Below are 23,567 nucleotides of genomic sequence, written 5' to 3'. Positions count from 1 at the left end.
AGCCAATTTTGTAAAATGTAAGGAGTAGAAAGTACTGATGTTCGTGTTAAAATGTAAGGAGTATAAGTAAAAAGTCGCCACAAAATAAATAGTTAAGTAAAAATATATGAAAAATCTACTTGAGTACAGTAACAAAGTATTTGTACTTCTTTTTTGTACTTCCCATCTCTGGTTTAGAATGACTCTAAACAGACAAATTCACTTTAGTGTTTGAAAGATATAGATTTATCTCAAAACGTTCATGTTAGTCCTTTTTATCCTTTATATCATCGGTCGGTGAAGAAAACACTCCTCAAGCACAGTGTAGTTTGAAATTGCTAACGACGGTGAACTAGCCGCTAGCTATAGCAGTTAGCCAATGTTGTCACCTAGCCACTTCGTGACAAGTTCAAAGCTAAGTTGTTAAGCAATCCGTCAGGTCAATCTTGAACCATCACCTTTTGATCGTAGAACGCCTTGGCTTCCTCCGGTGTGTCAAATTTAAACATATTTCCACCAAAAGACTGCCAGGCAGGCGGGATAAAGTAGCTGGGATTTTATTCCTTTCTTGTAAAATGCTTGTTTGATGTTGTTGAATTCTGCACATCTCCTTGACAGACTGACGCTAACATCTGGATATATTCTCAGGGTAAAATTCTTGTATTGTATATGTTCTCACCAGTTGACTTATTGTTTGGTTGAATTCTCATGCATTTCACTTAATACATAGCCTAACCAAAGTGTATTCTGTTTGTAGATGGCCGCTATTAGGAAGAAGTTGGTGATAGTTGGGGATGGTGCATGTGGGAAGACCTGTCTGCTCATAGTCTTCAGTAAGGACCAGTTCCCAGAGGTCTACGTCCCCACTGTGTTTGAGAACTACATCGCTGACATTGAAGTGGATGGCAAACAGGTACTTTTATTTTTGAAATGTAACTTTTATTTGTTTTGATTAGATGATTATGAATAATTAGTTAAGTGCATTTGCTCAAGTACAGTATTTAGTATACTTTTCATTTCAGAGAGAAATATTGTACTTTCTACTCCATTACATTCAGAGCTTGGCATCAGCACCCGCCTACCCATTTACCCAAGTGAGGGTAGAGGTAGATGCAGTGGTGGGTAACACCGTCAATCTTAATAGCCCTTTTGGTGAGTGGCATATAGGCCGACACAGAAGTACAGCTGTAATCTGCTGTGCAGCGCACAGTCGAAGCATGGTGGCCCGGTACACTCTGGTCGACACCTAATCCCACACACTACCAGCAAGCCGCGGTGCACGCTCCACTTCTCCTAAACTGCAGGATCCCATAAGATATCCCCCAGAGCTCCGTTCAGCATGCGCACCGCACCCTACATGGTGGGTTCAGCAACAGTTGCGTTTGTGATTGGAAAAACAGTTTTGATGAGGTTTGTAAAAGAAGTAGAGGGTGCACACATCACAACAACACACTGAAAAAAACCGTTTGCTCTGTTGCGATCTGCTTCTCGTCACCGGGGGCGCGTGCCAGTTGTTGACTCCGCTTGAGTGACACGCGATCTTACCAGAGCTTAATATTTGATGACTGTAGTGTTAGGCCTATATATTTTATGTAGCCTTGATTTGGGAGGTCATTTGTATTTAAAGAGCTGTAAATTTGGTTCTTCAAGTAAATTGTAATCCAAAACATCCTCATGACATTAAATACAGATTTATCTTGTGACCCTTTTGGAGGTCCAACCCCTAGGTTGTATAAAATATCTTGGATACCACTGGACATCCCTACCTGGTTGTAATATAAAGTAGCTAATACTAGTTGCAGCTCGACCAGATACAGTGCTGCTTACCGCACACATTGTTGCATCAGTAATGTAACCTATGATAATATATTCGTCACATGGGCCATTTTACTGCAGAACGAGTATTGCCTACTTTTCATACTGTAAGTATATTTAGCTAGTAATGGACTTGGATGTGAGTATATATTTTTGATAATCCGAGAAATTCCTCTGAACAGGCAGGTTTGTGTGGCACTAAAACTGCTGCTGTAGTGTTAAAATGTGACCCCGTTGGCCCTGCTGGTTGAGAACCACATGCCCTCAAGACCGATGGGGATAAGTGCAGATTGTAAGCAAATCCTTGGGTTGTTTCATTGTTATAAAGTAGCAGACCTCCAGCCAACAACAGGAAATGGATCAGTGCCCCCTTCCTGCTTAGTGTTGGAACCCCCCTCTTGCATCATGACTGTCCCATTTCCTGTTTCCTGTATCGTATAATACATAGTTTACTGTACCCCTATCCGCTCAAATGTGGTAGAAGGATTTAAAAAAAAAAAAGATACAAATGCATGTAGTTCAGTGAATTATGACTTAAAAAGTCATCAGTGTCACAGTTGACCTTACAACTGCCACCTATTTTTAATTTTTTGGTTGTATTTAGTTGTGGTTACAGCAACCAAGAGAAGACAAGTTCGGTCAGATAGCATGGTGGTAGAAGAAATGGATGAGGGCAACTCCTGAGAGACCCCTAGTGGTAAAAGAATTCAAGAGCAGCTGAAATTGACACAGATTTGTCATGGGGTGGTGTTGCCTACTTTCCTACACAGAAGTGATACAGCTCAGCCCACTGTCTCATATATTATGGAAAAGGCCAGAAGACGGTGTGGCCAGCCAGTCTAGTAGTTTGTCGGCCAACAAGCAAGACTTGGCAAGAAATGAGTGCCGGGAGATGTCAGAAAAGTCCAGATGAACTGCTAACATACTGCAGTTACTCTCTTTTTTTTTTTCTCCAGTTCTCAGCTGTATCAGGCTCAGTTCTCCAGCTGTGACTGTAATGTGGGTGAGGTTACTGTAGGATTAAATCTGCAGGAAGTCAAGATTACAGTCAAAGCTCAGACCGCAGCCATTTAGGAGACATATATAGTCAAAAGCCACATGACGGGGGGCCTGGTTGGCTCATCTGGTAGAGCGTGGGCCCCATGTACAGAGGCTTGGTTCTTGACGCAGCGGCTGCAAGTTCAATTCCGACCTGTGGCCCTTTCCTGCAAGTCGTTCCCTTCTCTCTCCTCTATGTTCTCCTATCAAATGAAGGCCTAAAATTACCCCAAAAAATAGCTCTGCTATGGCTGTTTGTGTGGTGATAAAAGAAATAAATAACATTGTAAAGGCTACCATACACTGCATAGGAATCCTATATGCTAGTAAATAATAACAATAAAATGCTATGACACTTCTAGGCTACAGTGTAGAAGAGGTTCCCATCTGATGCTTTGGGGTTGCATTTTAGCACGTGTTACAGACCTTGCTGAGCTGGGCATTTGTTTTATCTAGAGCAGGTCAGACACTCTGGGACTGCTAACAGTTTGATTAACAGCCTAAGAAAAGCCTGTGGGAACCATCTCTACCTCCTAAGGAGTTGCTTTTTAGGCCTGAATTGTTTTAAATCCACTTTAAATTCCTCTCTCCAGTTTTTCTGCCTCTATTCTTATTGCCCATATTCTAATTGTTTCTGATCTCCTTTCCCCTCTTCATCCTGCTGTCGATGAAGTGGGAAAACCCTACCTTTTTGTATAAATGTAACTTACATTGCACTTTTTGCTAGTAGCCACATGCGACTAAACATTATTTTTCTTCTTTTTCCTCAGGTGGAGTTAGCGTTGTGGGATACAGCAGGCCAGGAAGACTATGACAGACTGAGGCCTCTCTCCTACCCTGACACAGATGTTATCCTCATGTGCTTCTCCATAGATAGCCCCGACAGTTTAGGTAAGGCTGCATACAAATTGCTGCCCACACAAAACCGCAAGTAAAAAATGTTATATTGTCGAATCCCAGTAATGTCCTTCATCTGAAATTAAAGGACAGCATTCTGATTAGAGATGCACCCATTAAAATTTTTATGCCGTTTACGATTTTTCATTGAGTTTGACCAGCCGATACCGATTTTAGCCGATTCCAATTTAATTTTTTCCAACCAATTCACAGCACACACAAATTTATTTTCTGTCTTTTCTCTAATAGAAAATTCATATTTTGCATAGAACATAGAACATTATTTGCATAGATAATCAATCACTATAAATAGAACTATATATAAATTACTCCTGGTGTGGGAAATTCACACACCTCTAAAGTGCAATGTTATGGGAAAAGCATTTCCTTCTTTTCACATCCAACATCCAACAAAAAAATGTGATATGTATGAAAACAGGGAAAACAGGTAATGGCAATATAAATAATATATAAATAAAAATAAAATAAGTATAGCCTTGCAGTATAATATTTCTCAAAACACACACACAGGCCTGTTTGTACGTCAACAGTAATGTTACCGGAAAACAGCGTGTAGCTCCTTTTATGGCAAGTTTGCTTTATTTGTCATTGTGCATACGTATGAACAATACCAACGGGCTTATACGTTACGGTTACCTCAGAACAATCCAGTAAATAGACGGTACCCTAGGTGCATTACCTGAAACAAAAGACTTCATGTCACTGCTCACTTTACACACAGTTTAGCAACAAAACTAAACACTAAGGGAAGATTACTACGTTTTAATGTTGGTTTTGAACGGTATGAACAGTAATGGTAATACAGCGTGTCGGTGGAATACATCTCCTCCTTTTTTTTGTTTTAACTAGTGTCTCCTACAGCGTCCAGCGGGGTGTCAGAGGCAGAGGTACCGCAGCGTTTGCTAACGTTAGCTTCTTGTCTGATAAACAGTAAATTTGTCAAAGTCAGTGTGCCCAACACTATTTTCCGATAAACTGTAGGCCTAGCTGTCACATTTCGTAAAAGGTGCGTGGCCAGTAATGGGCCTGGCGGCACTGGCCCCCCCACATTACTCACTTTAATTTGTTTCACGAATGAAATGGAACTGTTGAAGCAAGTTGTAGAAAGCCACACATCGATCCCACCCAGCCCAGTTCTTTAGACTCATTAACCCACAAGAAGGCTAGTCAGGCGCGGGTGGCAGTGCCAGGGCTCTCTCCCGGTCAGCCTGACACGGGTTTACCCGCTGATCTAACCGCAATTGATGAACCACCTTCACAACCTAATTTGAAGGTATTTCCCTGCACTGTCAACAATGAAAAATCAAGGAGCTTCTCATCAAAGTGGTATGGACAGTTTTTTCTTGGTTTGAGTAGAGTGTAATTAAGGACACGATTTTCTGTAAAATATGCAGACCTTTTCCCAGTGAAGCTGTCAGCCCATTTGCGAGAGAGGGGTTTGTGGACTGGAAGCACCTCGGACAGGCATGTGAAAAACACCAGACGAGCAAGAGAAGGATCACTTTCATATATTGGTTGAGGATGCTGACCTGACATTATTCTTTGAGCAACCGCGTCGGAAAGTAGCCAATGGCCTGGAATTTCCATCCCTAATGGAAGTATTGGACGTTTGTGCTCCTGACATATTTCCAAACCTATTATATTATATTTCCTTCCAAACAAACTACTTCAAGTCATCATCACCCTTCCCATGACTTCTTGTAGACTGTTCTCCACTGCAGGTAGGATAAAAAGCATCCATTACTACTACGCGCCTCAACAACCCGTGCCTTTTGTCCTTTGAAAAAGAACTCTGTGACTCTTTGGACTAGGATGAGATCGTTTCTGTTTTCAGCACTAAATCTTGCGTCATGTTTTATAGAATGAAAACAACAAATGTAGGCCTGTTGTTTAACTCATTTCCTTAATTTTTGTCCGTGAAATGTGTGCCTTATAGGCTACATTGTATAGTTTAAATGACACAAAAGCTTAATTTCCACCAGGCTGATTGTATTGTATATGGTTGATTTAACAGAAATTGGAGAGTGTGTTATTTATTTCAAACCGTGCTTTGCTGAGAGTTTTCATTATTTGAATTTTTTTTACTTTTAGACTATTTTATTTTCAGGTGAACTGTCCTTGCACTGCTGAATGAAATAGACAGGTTATTGTCTATGCTTGTTTGTTCAGCCTTTATTGAGCTCTGTTGGTTGAACATGTGTTATTGCCTTTGCAGAATATTGCAAACTAAAGGTGTAACTGTTTTTGCAGTTTTCTATTCTTTTTTTCTACTCTCTAAGGTTTAATTATTGTTGAAGTCATTTTTTTTTTCTAGGAAAAACTATAGACCCACTCACTTTTTCACTGGCCCGCCAGACTGAGAGACTGGAAGAAGGAGACTGAGAGACTGGAAGAGAGAGACTGAGAGACTGGAAGAAAGAGACTGGAAGAGAGAGACCTTGAGACTGGAAGAGAGAGACTGAGAGACTGGAAGAAAGAGACTGGAAGAGAGAGACAGAGACTGGAAGAGAGAGACTGAGAGACTGGAAGAAAGAGACTGGAAGAGAGAGACTGAGAGACTGGAAGAGAGAGATTGAGAGACTGGAAGAGAGAGACTGAGAGACTGGAAGAGAGAGACTGAGAGACTGGAAGAGAGAGACTGAGAGACTGGAAGAGAGAGACTGAGAGACTGTTTGCCTGAGATCAGTAGAGTACAGCTCTGCCGTGTGTAGTTTAGTTACAACTTTATGACATTTTATAAACAGCTGATTGAGCGGCAGTGCGCCGCTGCTACATGCATATAGCGGAAACCCTGCATGTGCACTTGTGGTGTTGATGTTGCGCAATGTATATTATGCGGCGCCAGAGTGAATTTGGCATAAAACCGGCACACGTCAGACCGATCCCATTCACCAGCTGGTCAATCGGTGCATCTCTAATTTTGATGTCACAGCAGGGTTTCAGTGATACAGAAAGAACCTGAAATATGTTTGACCTGGAGTGGTACCTCAGAGAGTCAAGGCAGTGTTTCTTCACTTTATACAGAATTTTAAACGTTTTTAAGCAATTTAGAAGAAACTCTACTCGTGGATTCAATCCACAAAAAAGAAAACGCAAAAGAAATGCAAAGCTCTCATGCATCCTCAATATCATCAATATAGGCAAAAAATACAAATAATACCTGGTAAGGGGGTTCCCTTTAAATGTAGATAACTATTTGCCTTAAAAATGCCAAGATGGTGCCGCCTCTACCTCACCCAGTAAGAGCGTGCGCCCCGTGTAAGCTGAGGCCTTTGCAGCGGCCCAGGTTCGAAATAAGATAAATAATTTTTTATAAGGTTACAGGAAATCATTTTGGCAAATGCTCCATTACATGTCCACATTTCCACTCCAAGGAGGGCTCATCTGTCAGTGCAGTAAAATTCGCACTGATCTTCTCTATAGGTTGTACCCTTTTAATAATTGATGTATTTTCCATTATATTTCCCTGATTCCTGCCTCTGTGCAGATGTCATGCAATTAATGATCCATTTTATGAAAACGTAATGCGTATTCATAAAATAGATGGTGTACATGAGTATGCTTAAGTTATAGGTGTTGTAATTAATCCTGCTGCTGCCGTCAAGACAAGCATCACAGTTAGCCCTTAGTCAGCTCTCCTGCTCTGGGTTAGTTAGTAAATTCAGTAAATCTACATTTAGACATGAATGTTTCTCAGCTACAGCAATTTGAACACATTAGGGAAGTTGGGAGCTAAATACAGTACACAATTAAATTTTTAAAGTCAATTAGAAGTTGATTAAACAGGCAGAAGAAGTAAGTGCTGAAAATACTGAAAATAAATATTTAAGCATAATTAAAATTAAAAAATCCAAAAATAATTATTTAAGCATAAATTAAATAATTACACTATTGCACACAGTTGCAATAAGCAAGCAGCATAACAAAGTGCACACTAGACCTCCTAATGTTTGTCTGTACAGTCACAAGGGAAATGACAAGGGGTCTCCCAACTGTCCTTGTAGGGAAACCTTCTGGGAATTGCTGTGCAGTGACTTAACTTGGTTTTTATTCTTGTAGAGAATATTCCAGAGAAATGGACTCCTGAAGTGAAACACTTCTGTCCCAACGTCCCGATCATTCTCGTGGGTAACAAGAAGGACCTGAGGAATGATGAACACACACGAAGGGAGCTGGCCAAGATGAAACAGGTGTGTGTGTGTGTGTGTGTGTGTGTGTGTGTGTGTGTGTGTGTGTGTGTGTGGTGTGTGTGTGTGTGTGTGTGTGTGTGTGTGTGTGTGTGTGTGTGTGTGTGTGTGTGTGTGTGTGTGTGTGTGTGTGTGTGTGTGTGTGTGTGTGTGTGTGTGTGTGTGTGTGTGTGTGTGTGTGTGTTATAAAATTGTGTGTAATTATAACTACCTCCCTGTTGAGGTCTACACTCAGTGTCATTTTAACCCACTGTCTGCATTAAACCTCCAGGAGCCTGTCAAATCTGAGGAGGGGAGAGACATGGCTAACCGCATCAGTGCATTGGCTACTTGGAGTGCTCTCCGCAAGACCAAGGATGGTGTGCGGGAGGTGTTTGAGATGGCCCCGAGCAGCGCTGCAAGTCCGCAAGCGCAAGAAGAGGGAGGCCCAGCTACTGTGAGGGGACAGTTTTTGTTGGCCCAATCAGCACCTGAGGCAGGAATCCAACCCCCCCCCCCCCCCCCCCCCCCCCCATGCACAGAGCAAACTTAGAGAAACCTTAAATCAATGGCTTCCGTGGACTATACTTACTTCACAGATGCAGATATGCCACAGGAGAATATAAAAGACTGACATACCTGTTTAAAAGCAAAACAAATCAGTTTAAAAAGAAACCCTCTTATTTCCTCAGCTACTCACTTTGTTTCTGTTTGCTGTTTTCCTCCACTATCCTGTTTGTGTGAGGGACTTGTTCCTCCTATTTAAATGTATTTGTATTTATATGTGCATATACTTTACAAATATATTATGTCTGTGTTATGATTGTTTACAAAGAAGGGTCTTGTAGGTCACATGTCCACTGAATGGCAAGATAGTTTTTAGATTTGCTTTAATAGAATGCTTCTCTTCAACCTGCATGCACCTCTCAGTGTCCTTTTTATAGATCAGCCTTAGTCAGGAATCCACGTCACACCACTATTATTTGTCATTTTACACCCTCAACGTCCTATTTGAGCACGTGCTCTTGTCTTTTCTATGGCGATAGGTTAAGCCGGCACTGGAGACAGTGGTCTATTGTCATGGACACAATACTCTCAGTTGCTCTAACACTGACTCCGACAGACTTGCCACTACCACTGTCTATCACCAAGGTCTTGCCAAAACATCCTCCTGTCTGAACTCTGTACTGTTGATTCAGATCCAGTATACAGTCATTATGAATCGCTGTGTACTGAATCTACATGTTTGTGGACGCACACTGTAAACAGCCATGTTAATATTCAGATTGTACTTTTATGCCTATTCCGTGCATAAAAGTTTAAATACATTTCCAACTGCCTGCTTGATTGACAGTTCAAAGGTTGATGTTACCAATGTGCCATCTCCTCAGTTTGGCTCAGTAGCTCTCTCTGAAAGCTACTCTATTTGAAATGAAGGCTTTGTTGTTGTGTAAGGCCTTTATTTGACACTACACACAAGGGACATTCCTTGAAATGTGATTGGAATGTTAGATATCTGAGAGTGTAGCAAGTGCCCAGTCAACATTTTTCTCCTGAGTAGCCATTAAAGATCATTGAAGTGGGGCCAACTAATAAAGTATGGTGTGATTGGGTTCTTTATTTTTTTTATTTTTCATTAGCAGGAGAGTTTAACAAGAAATTTCAACAGAATTGTAAGGAAAATTGTAAGAGCCAACTTTATCGGTGACCACAATGATTAATCTTTCTCCAGGTGTGTATTGTCATCACTAAGTGACGGAATCATCAAACCACCTCATCTTCTTCCAGACAGCCTTCTGATACAGTTAGTGTGTGCTTCTGTATCACGGCTGCAAAGAGATGACGTACATAATGCTTAACAGATCCTGTCACGAAAGGGCCCTGAACACTGTAAGTATATGTAATGGTCCCTGCATTGATCTTTCCACCATCATAAGCTACAACTGTGGTAATCCTTTTATCCCGTACATTCAGATCCATAGAGATCAGAATGTTGTGGGCTTTGGCTAATTTCCGGACAGTGCCTCTATGTAATGTCAAATAGCACAACTCAAGAGAAAATGTTGATTGTGATGACGCTTTACTAACAGGAGTGGAATGTGTTGAAACATGTTATTAAAGTATTTTTGAATTACTATGTAATCTTAACTCGTTTGGTTTAGCTTTTGCCATAGCTTCTGTTTTTTTACAAACTGAACTTTTTCTAAAGGCATTTACAATCGTATTCACATTATTTGTATACCTTTACCATAAGCAAAAGAACTTTTGTTTTGAAATCGCTTTTATTTTTCAGAAAATGCTAAACATAAAAATAGACAAACATTTTTAAATTGGTTAATCATTTAAAAACCTGCATTGCGTAATTCAAAATAAGATTTCAAATTTCAATTTCAAAATAAGGGGCTACATAGACAAACCGTACAAACGTAGAGCTGTAACAATTCCTAAATTTGCTGTACAATTGTCTCCGGAAAAACGCAATAAACAATATAATTGTCTCAGTCAAATTTAATATTTATTCATTACTTTTTTGAACAAATTAAAGTTTTGAATGAATTCCTGGATACATCTTTTGGCATATCTAAACAAAATCAATGCCTTAAGACCTTAGCTAATGTTAGCAATTAATTGTGATTAAACAAAGACACCGCAATTATATAGACCAGTTGACAATTATGTAAAAATTGTTACAGGCCTACGACACACAACTTCATGATTCTAAAAGAGCAGTGATTCAATTAAATAACCCTGAGACAGTTTTGGTTGGTGAAATTATTTTGTCATGATTTTGGAAACCCCTGGACAACAGTGGTAGTGTCTCCATGAGTACCACAGCCTCCTCTTGATCTGGCTAGCGTGGGCAATCCTTTTGGAAGCGAGTGAAAGAAAGACTTCAACACATTTTTATGCTATTCTTCGTTTTTCAATGGCTGTTGGCAGGAAGCACAGAGATTTGGTAATGTATCTATTTGTGGCTAAACTGTTTTGTTTTTTTAAACACTTCTCTCAATGTCTTTCATTAATAATATGGACATATTACATATAGAAGGAATAGGACCAATTCCGGATCGGTTTTGAATCCTTTCAAATCCCGTAATTCTACCCATCTGTTGAATGATTGACTGTGACCTCCTGCTTGCTGTGACTGTGTGTTGTAAATCGTGTCATTTGATTTTGCAGGAAATCGGGCAGGCACTAAGAATAACTATATGGAGATGGCCGATCTTAATGCTGATGGTCTTGTTTGCTTAAAATTGAAGGTCTCCAAATCATTTGCTGTGATTTTAACTAGGTAAACGGAGGGTATAAAACTGTAAAACTATAAAACGTATCTGTTTCTTTGAAGCCAAGGGGCGTGAATGCAGTCAACTGAGGTAGCCGGAGAGAAACCGTCTGCTCCTAATATGAGTCATCTCCCTGTGCTTTGTGGTCTTTGGTCAAGTTTATATAGCTCACATTACCAAGATTTTTTGGAAAGGTACCATTAAGCCCTTGAGAATTTAAATACCAATTTAGAAACCTTTTCTTAAAACCTTGATGGAAAAATGAATCCGAATGGAAGATTGTGCTCTCCTTTCCCTCACAGGTCGTTCCGCCACTCGGGGTCCAGGTGCTGCTGAACGGCGCTTTCTGCAGTCTCCACTGGCATGAAAACATTCACAGAAAGAAAACAAGGTGGACAATTTTAACATAAATAAATCATTTTGATGGGGATACTAATGAAATTTAAAAATACGTGTCTTGTCACCTTGAACATTAATGTCGATGTAGAGGCGAGAGAGTCTCTCCACCACGTCCTCGTCCTCCTCCACATGCTCATAACCATCGTAGCCTCCTTCATCTCGGCAGTACTGGATGAAACTGTAGATAAGGAGAGAATAATGTTATCTGGGACTGATCTCTTAAAATTACATGTAAATATTAATATATGTATGCCAAAAGCAGTAATCTGAAGCAGCCGTATGACACGTACTGGGCCCAGGTAGGATCTGTATTCAGCACCCTGGGGTTTCCCACCACGATCAGCAGGGCTTTAGCTCGAGTCACAGCCACGTTGAATCTCTGGACAAGAAAAGAGCGTCAGAATCATGCTTGGTGTGTATATATACACATTGTATGTGCATGTGTTATATACCTTCTCGTTCTTGACAAAGCCAAGGTTGAACTGTTTGTCTATCTCTAGGTAATTGGGGCTGCTCCGAACTGTAGACACCATGATCACTCTCCTCTCCTGACCTTGGAACTCCTCCACCGAACCAACCTGAGACACACAAACACACATAAACCTTCATATATATATAAACACTTTGGACACAGCTTCTTACTTACTGTAAGTGAATTATTTAGTTATTATTAGTTACCTTTAGGGTTCTTATGTCCTTAAATTTGAAGTCTTTCCCAACTTTTTCGAGGGCCTTGCGGATTTTCTGCACCTAAGTGACACAGAGAAAAAAACAGTTTCAGTTCACTTCAACAATTGTTAATTTGTACTAGGCTTAAAGTAATCTGCAAAATAAATAAGCTACATGGTTGTATTCTGTGTGTATAATTCATTTGGACCTGTTTCCTGTAGGGGGCGATAATGCCTATGTCTCTGGGTGAGATGGTAGCCAGGCCTCTCTTGCCCTGTGTCTGCAGCAGTTTCTTCACATAGTCCATCAGCACCTCCACCTCTGCTATGTTAAAGAATGACGGACTGCTGGCCTCGCGATCATCTACACCAGTCACGCCTTTGAAGATCACCGGGAAGTCCTAAGAGGTATCATATAAATTCTTAAGAGACTGTTTTGAAAACTTAGAATACTGAGCTGATTATTCAAGATGTTGAATGCATTGTCCTTCAATGAAAATCCTTTATCAAAAAGGTGAAACCCGCACCTGACAGTGAGTATTAGTTCAAAGTTAGAACAAATATTTTCTTTATCTCTTTGTCTGCCAATTATTTTCTCATTAATTTCAATTTTTAGTCTACGGCACAGACTAAACAATCAAAATTAATGAGAAATCAACTGTTAAAACTGTGAAAAAAAAAAATCCGTTAAAACTAACTGTTAAAAACCAAATTCAACTTAAATTGACATTATACAAAGAAAATCCTCACATTCTTAATGTGGAGATACAGGAACCAGCAAACATGCACTGTACAGTATTAGTGTGTGCTTAAAGAAGAAGCGTTACCTCCTTCTTAAGGTATTCCCATCTGCAGTAGGAGTTGCGTAACATTTCATCTGCGCAACACTGCAGCTCTTCATCATAGAAGAGCTCGTTGGGAACCTTCAGAATGGCTGGATGGGACCTGAAAACAGTATAAAATATAAAAGGATAAACAAAATCAAATCAATCAAACACATGATTTCTGTAAAGAGTGACCTACAGTATAACCATCTCTAGTACCACACCTGTAGTTGCGCAGCAGTTTGGTGACAAAGCGATTGTTGAACACACCCTTGTCCTTCTGATACAGAGCAAAATCCCTCATCATGCGCTCCAAGAGGGACACTCCTGCAGACAGCAGAGCCTTTTAACTCCAGAATTAGGTATCTTCATTTATCCAAACTACAGTGTTATAAAAAGCACAGTGTATCTGTGAGTGTGTCTGTGCTTACCCATGCCGTATTTCAGTGCAAAAGGGGATCTGAGAATGGGTCCGAGCTGCTTGGGGTCTCCAGCCAGAACCACCTGACCAGACTCTGCATTGAGCAGCCCTTTGTCCCATGGATAACAAAAATCAACCAACGCATAAAACAAGTTCAATACAATAACAGAAACCACGCTGCTGTTTGTTTATCTTTACCTGCCAATGGGACTAAACATTCAGTCTCCACAGCGTGTCCTGCCTCGTCCACAAAAACGTGAGTGAAATGACCATCAGGAATGTCTCCTGAGACAAACCTGCAGAGATCAGAGAGTACACGCATGGTGGAAAACTTTGTCCCACAGAACAATAGAACAAGTTGACTGTTAGTATTTTGGATGGCAGAGAATATAAACAGGATGAGAAATACTAAAATATGCAACAGTGAAATGCAACTTTTTTACGGTGTCATGCAGGTGAGCAAAGGTTCATTCACTACCTTCCAGCGGTTAATAGAGTGGTGACCATAATCCTATACCCCATCAGCTTCTCTTTAGCAGGAAATAGGTAACAGTCCCCTACCAGGTTAGAGCATGCCTGTAAAAATACCACAATGTCCATGTACACAAACACGGAGGCTAGAAAAAGACTTAAGAATACAACTGTCTCAAATGCACCAGGAAGTGCAGCAGTATTGTTCTGTTGTAAAGAGACACGGCTATGCATCAAAAGTCCAGTAGAGGGTAGATGATCTAACTGTGGCAAATTGAATGAGAGTGTGAATGAATGTCAGCTACTTTCTGTTTCAAAGAAATGCTTCACATCGAAAAACAATGCATCATGCATCGAATGCACCAGCACTGACCTTTAGTTTTTCAGGGACATGCTCTGGGTCTCGGCTGCTGGCGTACATGCGAAACACTTCATGCTCGTCCACGTGTTCCAGAATCTTCATGCAGAGCAGATCAGCAGCGCTGTTGGAGGGAGCACAGGCCAGGATGTGGCAGGAAGCCTGGGTCTTCTCTATTTGCTTGATCGCCTCCACCAGAGTCACAGTTTTGCCTCAACAGAAACAACCATCAAAACTAAGTCAAGTGCATTGAATGTATGGTTTTGTGGGCGGCTAGGAGGATAACAGATCAAACGTAAATCGCTTGAACAGTGCAGCTCTATTGAAGACAAAGAAAAAGTAATATGCTGGTACTTGCGCTACCTGTTCCAGGTGGGCCAAACACCAGGTAAGGGGCAGGTTTAGATGAGCCAGCTACAATGTGTTGTACGGCCTGGTACTGCTCTGGGTTTTTCTCCAGCTTTGAATCAAACAGCCTGTTGACAGGAAGATTGAGGAACAAAGGTATGACCTCAGAGCTGAGTAACAGCGAGACTAAGCCGCCATGTTTTTATGCACAGTGAATCACATACTCTCACCAGGTAACACAACTACCGGGTTTTGGGCCAGCGCTGTTAGTATAACACTGTCTATCTTTTAAAGCTTCTTCCATGTGCATTAAGGTGAATGTGCACAAGGGTCTGTTGGACATGTTTGCACAGCCATTTTTTCAATACTGGCATGGATTTTGAGTAGTTTCTAGTGTGATCAGATGTGCAGATGGTGGTGCTGTAAAATAGCCAGCGAACAAATTGTACAAGATAAATACAGTCTAAATGCTAGCATGCCTAACCTGAGATGAGGAAGCTCAGGTTGCTGAGAGGAGTCGGCAGGTGCAGCAGGGAACAACACCTCTCGCAGTCTGAATGTAGATGCCAGCTCTGCTGCTCTGTGCTGAACGCGCACAGTCAGGCGGTTGACAACAAACTCAACATTGAACTTCATGTTATCTACAAAGCGATCCAGCAATCTGTAAACAGATTCACAAACTGTGTGAATAACAGGTTAAATATGAGTCAAATAAATCAATACTTTCACTTATTGTATGTATGTTAGAGTAATGTCTGGATCTTACTTTGAGCTGAAGCCGAGTTTGACACTGTCCAGCTGCACGCTGTGGACGTAGCCGCGGTACTTCTCCCCTTTTTCTTCTGCAGGATAGGCCAGCAATGAATCCCCTCGTAGCACGGACGGGCGGTTCTCAGACACACCAGGTACCTGGCAGGTGAATGAGAACAAGAAAAGATATATATCTTTGTATGCAGATTAATGCAAGATATCATTTGTCTTTTTATTGTATTTTTCTCATTATAATGCATATAACAACCTGGTCTCAGGAATGTGTGATTACCATAAAAATAAAATGGATCCATTATCTCTGTGGTGATTACACTTTTGCCAGTTAACTGCACATCCATTGAAGGAGACCAGAGCCAGTATATATATGTGTGTGTGTGTGTGTGTGTGTGTGTGTGTATATATATATATAGGTGTCTTTTAAAATTAAACCTACACAACCACGTCACATAACTAATGCTTGCTTTATATGGCTAAAACTACTTTGCTGTAATTTCTACGTATTATTATGATGTGTACTTGTCTGTTTGATCTGTTTTAGCAAGTGAAGGAATGAGTGATTATGTAAGCACTGTAAGTGAATCAGCAAGCACATATTAACCTCTAGAACGAGAAGTTTCTTGTTGAACCGATCTCTGACCATGACGGCATGTTCTTCTTTTTCACTGTTGGGGATGTTGTATCTCTTGATGTCGACCTCCATCTGACGCTCCTCCAGATACAGCAGCAGTTGAAACCTCTCGGAGTAGTTCTCCCAGCTCAGGGAACTTTTCAGCAAGTCCCTTCTAAACAGACCAAAGGAAAAGGAACTAATTGTATGCCAGTGTATATACAATGGGTGTTGTGTTATATCTTTGATCATGTACTGTATGATAAAAAATCTGTTCCATAGCCTGTTGGTGCATGCTCCTGGGGTTTTCATTCTGCCTGATGGGAGGGTGGGAAAGAAAGGGTTTCTGGGGTGAGGGGTTGTTTGTAAGGAGACGGCTTGAGTGGATATCCACAGGTTTGGCGGAACTGACTTCCTCATCCTCTTAGTTGTCTTCACAACCCTCTGTAGGTCTTTTTTTGTCTGCAGCAGTGCAGCTAGAATACCACACAGTACAGCAATATGGTAAAATGCTTTCAATTGTGCAGCGGTAGAAACTAATCAGCAGTGTCTCGGGAAGCCTGTTGCATCTCAGGGTCCTCAGGAAGAAGGTGGTGTTCAGGCTCGAGGTCAGGTCCACCGTGATGTAGACTCCCAGGAACTTGAAGCTTGTGACCCTCTTCACCTCCGCTCAATATATGCAAAGACCATTGTGGGGTGTTTTTTGTTGTTACTTTTCCTGAAGTCAATAATGATTTCTTTTGTTTTTGTGTTGAGGATGAGGTTGTTGTCCTTGCACCAGGTTGTCCTGTGTCCGGACCTCCCCTCTGCAGGCGGTCTCATTTTTGTCAGTTATTAGTCCCACTATAGTTGTGTCATCTGCAAATTTAATGACAATGTTGACACTGTGGGATGGGTGCAGTCATATGTGAACAGAGAATAGAGGGCTGGGCCTTGGGCTGCTGAGAGTGATGGTGGAGGAGCAGTGGTGGCCAAACCTGACGTGCTGGGGTCTGTTAGTGAGAAAGTCCTTAATCCAATGACAGAGAAGGGCTCCAAGGCCCAGTGTTTGCAGTTTGATTGGATTGAGGGTGTTGTGTCTTTGGTTAAGGTTAGAGAAAGAGTGTGTTTTTGGTTGAATGTTAATAACCAAGTTGTGTCTTGTATTCAAGTCAATGCAAAGACCGCAATATTTCCCTGCTAATAAAGCAATAGTCCAGATGAGTGGATATTGAATTGCATGATTGGCAATTTAGGTGGAAACAGTTGTCCTTTAACTATTTACCTATAGCTGGAAATGAAATTATATGAAAATTATACAGAATTTACCTTTTATCGCAGAAGTAAGTAGACTGCTTCAGTGACTGGATGAGCTGGTTCATGTATGCTGGTACTTTATACTGTTTTAGCTCAATCACATTTCGTAGCTCCATTATTGACAGCCTGGTAAGAGGGGACAATATGGTTAAGGTTGGAGACATACATAATTTCAATTTAACATTTGCTGTAGATTTAACAGTGTGTTGAGTAAACACTCATACCCTTCAGGTCGTTGTCCATCCACAATTGTGAAATTAGCCTCAGGGGTCCAGGCAGGGAGGGAGCGGGGTTTGTAGGGCGCTATAGGTGCCAGCTCCATTCCCAAGGCAGTTAAACACTGAGCCTCAATAAAGCGCACAATGTGGAACGCAGCGGAGGAGGGCTCTAGGTCTGGTTTGAATTCAAAGGCCAGTGTAGCTGGATAGAAACCAACCAAACTGCAGCGGAGGTGAACTTGGATTTCATAGCTGTCACCTGAGCGTAAAAAAACAAAACTGGTTATGTTTAGTGGAGTAGTCCAAGTGGTTTGTTGTGTGCATACATGTTCTCTGAGTGGTGCAACATAGGCATAAATTCAAATGAAAGTATACTTGGGATGTCTGTATTACCTGGCTGCAGACACAGAGGGTTTGTCTTGGTCACGCTGTGCTCATCCTTCAGAATAATGTCCCTGAGCCAGTGCAGTGGGGTGTAGTAGGTGAAATACACAGGCTCGTTTCCATTGTTTTCCACATTAAGATTGATCACGTACTGTTTAAAAAACACACAAAAACAAAACAAATACAAGTAAAGCTTTAAAGTATCACCACAACTAATAATGGGTTTATGTGTTTTTAGCAGATGATTATCATGAGACCATCATGAGAAACGCTGCAGTTTCATAACATTAATACCTCACATGTGTCTTTGACGCACAAGCAAAGTTTCCCGTTCTCAAACTGATGTTCGGAGACAATGCGGATGCCATGTTTGTCAGAGATGAACTGAGCCCTGTGGGGGCAAAAAGAGCAGCTGACGATACACCTTATTAAAAGGCAGAGGAGTGGTGTGTTACTTCACAGAGCCTAATTTCAAAGGTACTCTTTCAGATATATTTTTGTTTGATAGCTGCAAGAAGAATTAATAAAGGCAGATGAGAAGGTGAAGGCAGGGCCAGTGACAGAAGTTAAAGAAAAGCGTTTGACGTGAAGCTTTGTGGACTGCTGTTATTAGCTTGCTACCATCCTAGCTCCTGTAGTTTATGCTTACAACCCTGCCCATGCTATTTTCATATGCCATCGGCTTTTGCTTCACGCCCCAAGAGTGCATTAAGCCTGTTGTGGGTCTGGATGTCAAAGAGGACCATTTGTCTGTTTAAGTTTTGCTTAATTTAAAAAAAAAAGCAAAAAGACACTTCAGTTTTCTCTTGTATTGAAATGCCTACAAAAATCATTGAACATGTTTGATTTGAGAGGACTGCATTGTAGAAAGAAATAGTAGAGGATGTCTAAAAATAAATATTAAAAAGTACAGTGCTCTTTTGGCACGCTAATGATGACAAGTAGAGGTAAAAACAAACATGCTCACAGAAAAGGCTGTTGGGGGCGTGATTCTCAAAAGAGGAGTGTCATGAGTCATTATTTGGGCCTGTTACCTGTCTGTCTTCAGTCTGTTCATCAGCAGACCGGCCAGTTTCCTCCGGGCGCGGACCCCCGTCTCTGCCTGATCTCCTGAGGTGACGATCTGAACTGTCCCGGGACTGGCCGCACCACTCTGGACTGGTTCTTGCCAACGGCTCCTTGATGAGTGCCACTGGTCCATAAAAAGCGCTGTGACCTGTGCAGAGGATCACTTCATGTCAATTTTGTCTTGGGATGGAAAACTGAGTGTGCTCCATTATAATTTTAGTAGCAGACACCTGTGCACTTCGGCGCCTAATCCCCATATAAATATAATGTATATAAATGCAAATCAAATGTGACAGCAAACTTTCTTTTTAAGACATTCAAAAGGGCTTTTTTTACGCCTAAAGAAAAAAGAGCTCTATCTTAGACCAGAAGTTCTGTTTCTAAGAAAATGGCCCCACCCTCCTGTTACGCAAACAGTGATTTTGTCATCGGGGCCTATGAAGCAAAATCCTTGCTGTATTGACACAATGATGATGTCAGTTTTAAACATTAAAGCAGTGAAAACTTGGCTTCAAATATTTCATACAGTATATTTCAATAACATTAAAGACTAATTCAATAATAAATAAATAACGGATCCACTAGAATAATGTTGTTTTAGAAACGAGATTTGAAAAAGATAGATTTGTGTTTATACTTTACATTGTAGATTGACTTTGATCCATAAATTGGACAAATTACACTCTTAGTGACATAATTAAGTGGTTTAAAATTGTAATACGGCATACTGTATTTCACATTGTGCCACCAACTTAAACCAAAACCAAAGCATGAGCCGGATAACACAAAATAAAACAATTTTGTATTTCCACTTTATCTGAACACAGCTAGAAAACTGCTATTGCTAGTAAACTGACTTTAAACAAAGTGATGTATATATATATATATATATATATATATGTGTTGTGTATATATAAATAATTAGGCTATTATTATCAACTGTAATTGTTTTGAAAACGTATGCCATCAAGAGTAAAATATAGTGTGCCATTATCATTTCAAAAGCTGTATGACATTTGAAATTATAGGCTTATAGGTGCCTAAAATATAAACGTAATGCGGAAGTGCATACCGTGGAGTTGAAGCGAATAGTGGCTCTTCGTCTAGTTATTTTGTGGGACACCTTTAAGGAATGAAGGACTGCACCAAAGTTGGGATCTTTGGTTCCTGGATTTCTAAAATAAAAAACAAAAAAAATGTAATTCCGGAAACATTTATAAAAGCTCTCAAACTTACACTCAGATCTATAATAATATCCCCATAACGTAGAACAACGCACCTGCTCCTGAACTCATTGTTGTAAATGTCTCTTAGTTCCAATCTGTCTGTGATGGATGCTCGATCACTCTCCTTCAGAAACTCAAAGAATTCCACTCCAATTTGGCAGCATATGCCTACAGAGAACCTCTTTCTAACCATGATCGAAGATTGATTTGATCAAACAAGACAACGTCCGGGTTATTCGCCGGACTGAGTATGGATAGGCTACAATATATCCAAAGAGGTTATAATTTATCGTTCAGGTTGTACGGTTCCCTTTATATCCCCTGACAGTTCACATGGGCGGAGTTTTTCATTTATGGCGCTGCAACACGGTTTTATGGCGCCGCAACACGGAGGCGGTCAAGCTCCGGTGGATAAAACAGGTGCACCCAGTCAGCCAGCCAGTCCGGGGAAACGAAACCTTACGTGTTGATGCCGTAAGGGAAATAAGCAAAGCGAAACTGCAAACACATTTGATCACAAGATAGCTATAAAAGCATTTGTCTTAATGAGTCCGCCAGCGAACAGGTCAGCAAAAGAACTTCAGGCTTTATTTTACTTGACTTTTATTTTAGCCTGTAGGCTACCCTATGATGTCAGAGACGTGCATTATTGCATTGTTGTTGCCTACTGATGATGATGATAATAATAATAATAATAATAATAATAATAATAATAATAAACTATTGTAAAAAATCAAGCCCACGTGGTATTTGAATTATGGATGAAAGGTCAGAATGTTTTCAATGTCACTTTACAGTATAGAAGAACGTTGTAAAACAACTTGAAGCAGTTTCTATCATCTTTTTACACATTTATGCATTAGGCTATTTATGTTTCGGCATGGTCTCAAACAACAGTCCCATAGCGATCTGTCGTGGAAAGGGAAAAATCAGTTCTTGTCTAGTGGTGAGAGTTGGTAGGCTAATCAATACCCCCAAAACACAACGTATACATCTTCAGAAGTTCCTTATTAATTCGTACAGTTTCTGTTATTAAGCTGCCATGTTGTCAATGTCAAATAGTGCAAAGTAGTGTAAAGCACAACATTTAAGGTAAAGCTCTTTCTTCAACACATCTGGAATACTGGCCAACAAGACATCCCAGATTTACAACATCCTGCAAACAGCAACGATCAAGATAAGAAGACTCCTATTCTTCTACATCGCCACAAAAAGCAGACCAATGACCTAAACAACCTTTGATCCCTTAAGAGCCATCAAGATAGAAAGACCAGATCACACCACTGTGGGAGCTATTAGGGCCACTTGGATAAAGATCCATCATCATCATTGAACATCATTACTCACCTCTAAGAGTCAGTTTCACCAGTTAAGAAACTAGGAGAGCCTTCCAATGGGAACTTTAAAAATCCTGACCAGTCAACATACTAATCAGATCCAGACTCCTCTCTGAACAAATCTAACTCCATTACGCATGAGAAGCCACCCCAGGGAGCAAGCAAGTAGTCTACAAAACCTTCACTTGCCCTTGTGTACCAGTTTCCCCTTATCCTCGTGTCTTGTGTCATATGTAACTCTAGTGTTTATTACTTGTAGTTATGGTAAATGTTATGTGTCCAAAAGTGTGTGATGCATCTCAGTCACTTAACCCTTAAAGGACATATGCAAAATCATAATTAAGATGAATAACAACCATCATTCTAATTTACCTCTCTCGTGTGGCGCACAAGGACTATTTCCCTATTATAGTGCATACCCTAATATAATTTATGTGGCTGGATGAAACATTTCATCACGGAGTTATGCAAAATAAAAAAAATTAGAATTCCCTCTTATAATCCTTATTTTCAAGTACACAAATTCCTACAATAGGCAAATGTCTCTTATGTTTTAAGATGTTTTCATGTTGTTTTTGTGATGTTTTTTATTTTTTATTTATGTGAAGCAGTGTGCCCGAGCCCTTGTATGAGTGAATTGTGTCATCATCCATTTTCGCGCTAATTGAAATGCATCACCTGACCTCACGTTTACCGCACAACCCGAAGCGCAAGCCCGAGCCTGGCCCAGCCCCATGATAGAAATTAAGACCAAAGATCTTCAGCTCTACTCTGGTTTATTGGCATGTCTTTAAACCAATCACAATCGTCATGGGTGGCGCTAAGCTCCATATGGAGCCGCTGTAAAATAGCCTCGGGAAGGAACTTGTTTTGGTGTAAAATATACGTACGTTCAGAAGTTGTTTTAGTCGTGCAAGAGGAAACTCAGATTGGACCGATAGTCTAGCTAGCTGTCTGGATTTACCCTGCAGATATCTGAGGAGTAGTTAACCATAGTCCTCATTAATCCATCACAAAGAAAGCAGAAGGAAACAGACATCGGCGAAAAGATATGCATGGTGGAATTTCCTGCGGCACAGGAGCAATCCCGGAAGTTGAACGTCAAGGATATACATGACTATGGAGACATTAATTTATAATAAAGGGCAATTACACAAATGAACACACAGTGAGTTGTGACTCATTTCTGAATCATACAGGACGCTCATAATTGCAGTTATAGACATACTTATGATCAGACTTCTCTTTGTGATTAATCCAAGGATTATTTGGGTGTTAGACAAGTAAAAAGTACAGTATGTTGAGACATCTCATTGTTCAACTGAAATTGAAACACTCTTCCACATCCCCTAAAAATTTCTTGTTCCACAACATTTCTTAGCAAACCATAAAGTTAGTCATGAGTTTTCCTCTGTCTGCCATTTGTCAGCAGGTGTCACTGATTATTACCATGGCAACATAACTCTTGTCTTTAAAATTCCCTTGGGAAACCTTATCATGAAATTGCCATTATTATATTTCAATTTGAATTTTTGAGAGAAATCTTAGATGAAGCTTAGAAAAAGGGTAGGGTGGCAAACTTTTTGGTCTTAAAATAAGTAAGTTTACATTTTTGTGAAGCAATCTTGTTCATTTTAGGTTAGTTTGAACAAGATAAAAGATATCTATAACCCATAACATCTCTCTAATAATGTTGGTAGATTTGTTAGATAGGAGATACTTACAAAGTCAATCTAATAGGAAACGTATCACTCTTATTCTATTTATGTACCATTACAAATGTTTGCAGAATTTAAATAAACTACAATTGTATTATAATACGCTTTAAGATAGACAGTTCTTCCCTGTGTCTGTCCTGAGTCAACTGCACACTTAGTTCTCAATTTTAGTTCTTTATTTGTATTTTAAATACTACAGCTGAGAGAGATGAGTATGCTAGGTCTGTTGGTTCCTTCAACAGGGTTCCAGCTG

At 40.4% G+C, this 23,567-nt stretch overlaps 3 protein-coding genes and 1 pseudogene across 3 annotated transcripts in view; 2 read left to right on the top strand and 2 right to left on the bottom strand.

Annotated features, from left to right (window-relative positions):
• The window catches only part of LOC116692461 (rho-related GTP-binding protein RhoA-D-like), a 22,302-nt pseudogene extending 12,249 nt beyond the window's left edge, over window positions 1-10,053 (top strand).
• Window positions 1-23,567, top strand: part of LOC116692455 (rho-related GTP-binding protein RhoA-C) — a 732,216-nt gene that overhangs the window by 12,084 nt on the left and 696,565 nt on the right. The gene's annotated exons all lie outside the window — the stretch shown is intronic.
• On the bottom strand, window positions 11,410-20,694 carry LOC116692425 (putative helicase mov-10-B.1). The gene is made up of 23 exons (XM_032520716.1): window positions 20,313-20,694; window positions 20,106-20,208; window positions 19,000-19,181; window positions 18,260-18,356; window positions 17,975-18,116; window positions 17,588-17,840; window positions 17,376-17,489; window positions 16,059-16,242; window positions 15,456-15,598; window positions 15,174-15,350; window positions 14,705-14,817; window positions 14,357-14,553; window positions 13,991-14,088; window positions 13,711-13,808; window positions 13,523-13,621; window positions 13,316-13,418; window positions 13,095-13,212; window positions 12,477-12,668; window positions 12,278-12,349; window positions 12,052-12,177; window positions 11,890-11,978; window positions 11,665-11,777; window positions 11,410-11,558 (listed from the first exon to the last, which is right to left on the bottom strand). Exons 1-23 carry the CDS (start codon window positions 20,450-20,452, stop codon window positions 11,497-11,499), a joined length of 3,015 nt encoding a protein of 1,004 aa, XP_032376607.1. The 5' UTR covers window positions 20,453-20,694; the 3' UTR covers window positions 11,410-11,496.
• LOC116692429 (putative helicase mov-10-B.1) overlaps window positions 23,363-23,567 on the bottom strand; it is a 13,359-nt gene continuing 13,154 nt past the window's right edge. Inside the window, exon 22 of the mRNA XM_032520721.1 lies at window positions 23,363-23,567. This exon is cut by the window's right edge and continues 18 nt beyond it. Within this exon, the coding sequence (XP_032376612.1) occupies window positions 23,501-23,567 (67 nt within the window). The 3' untranslated portion in view covers window positions 23,363-23,500.

Source organism: Etheostoma spectabile, chromosome 7 (assembly GCF_008692095.1).
Source record: "Etheostoma spectabile isolate EspeVRDwgs_2016 chromosome 7, UIUC_Espe_1.0, whole genome shotgun sequence".
In the NCBI taxonomy this organism is placed as follows: Eukaryota; Metazoa; Chordata; class Actinopteri; order Perciformes; family Percidae; genus Etheostoma; species Etheostoma spectabile.
Note: the sequence above shows the minus strand (reverse complement) of the source record. Positions and strands in the feature narration are given on the sequence as shown.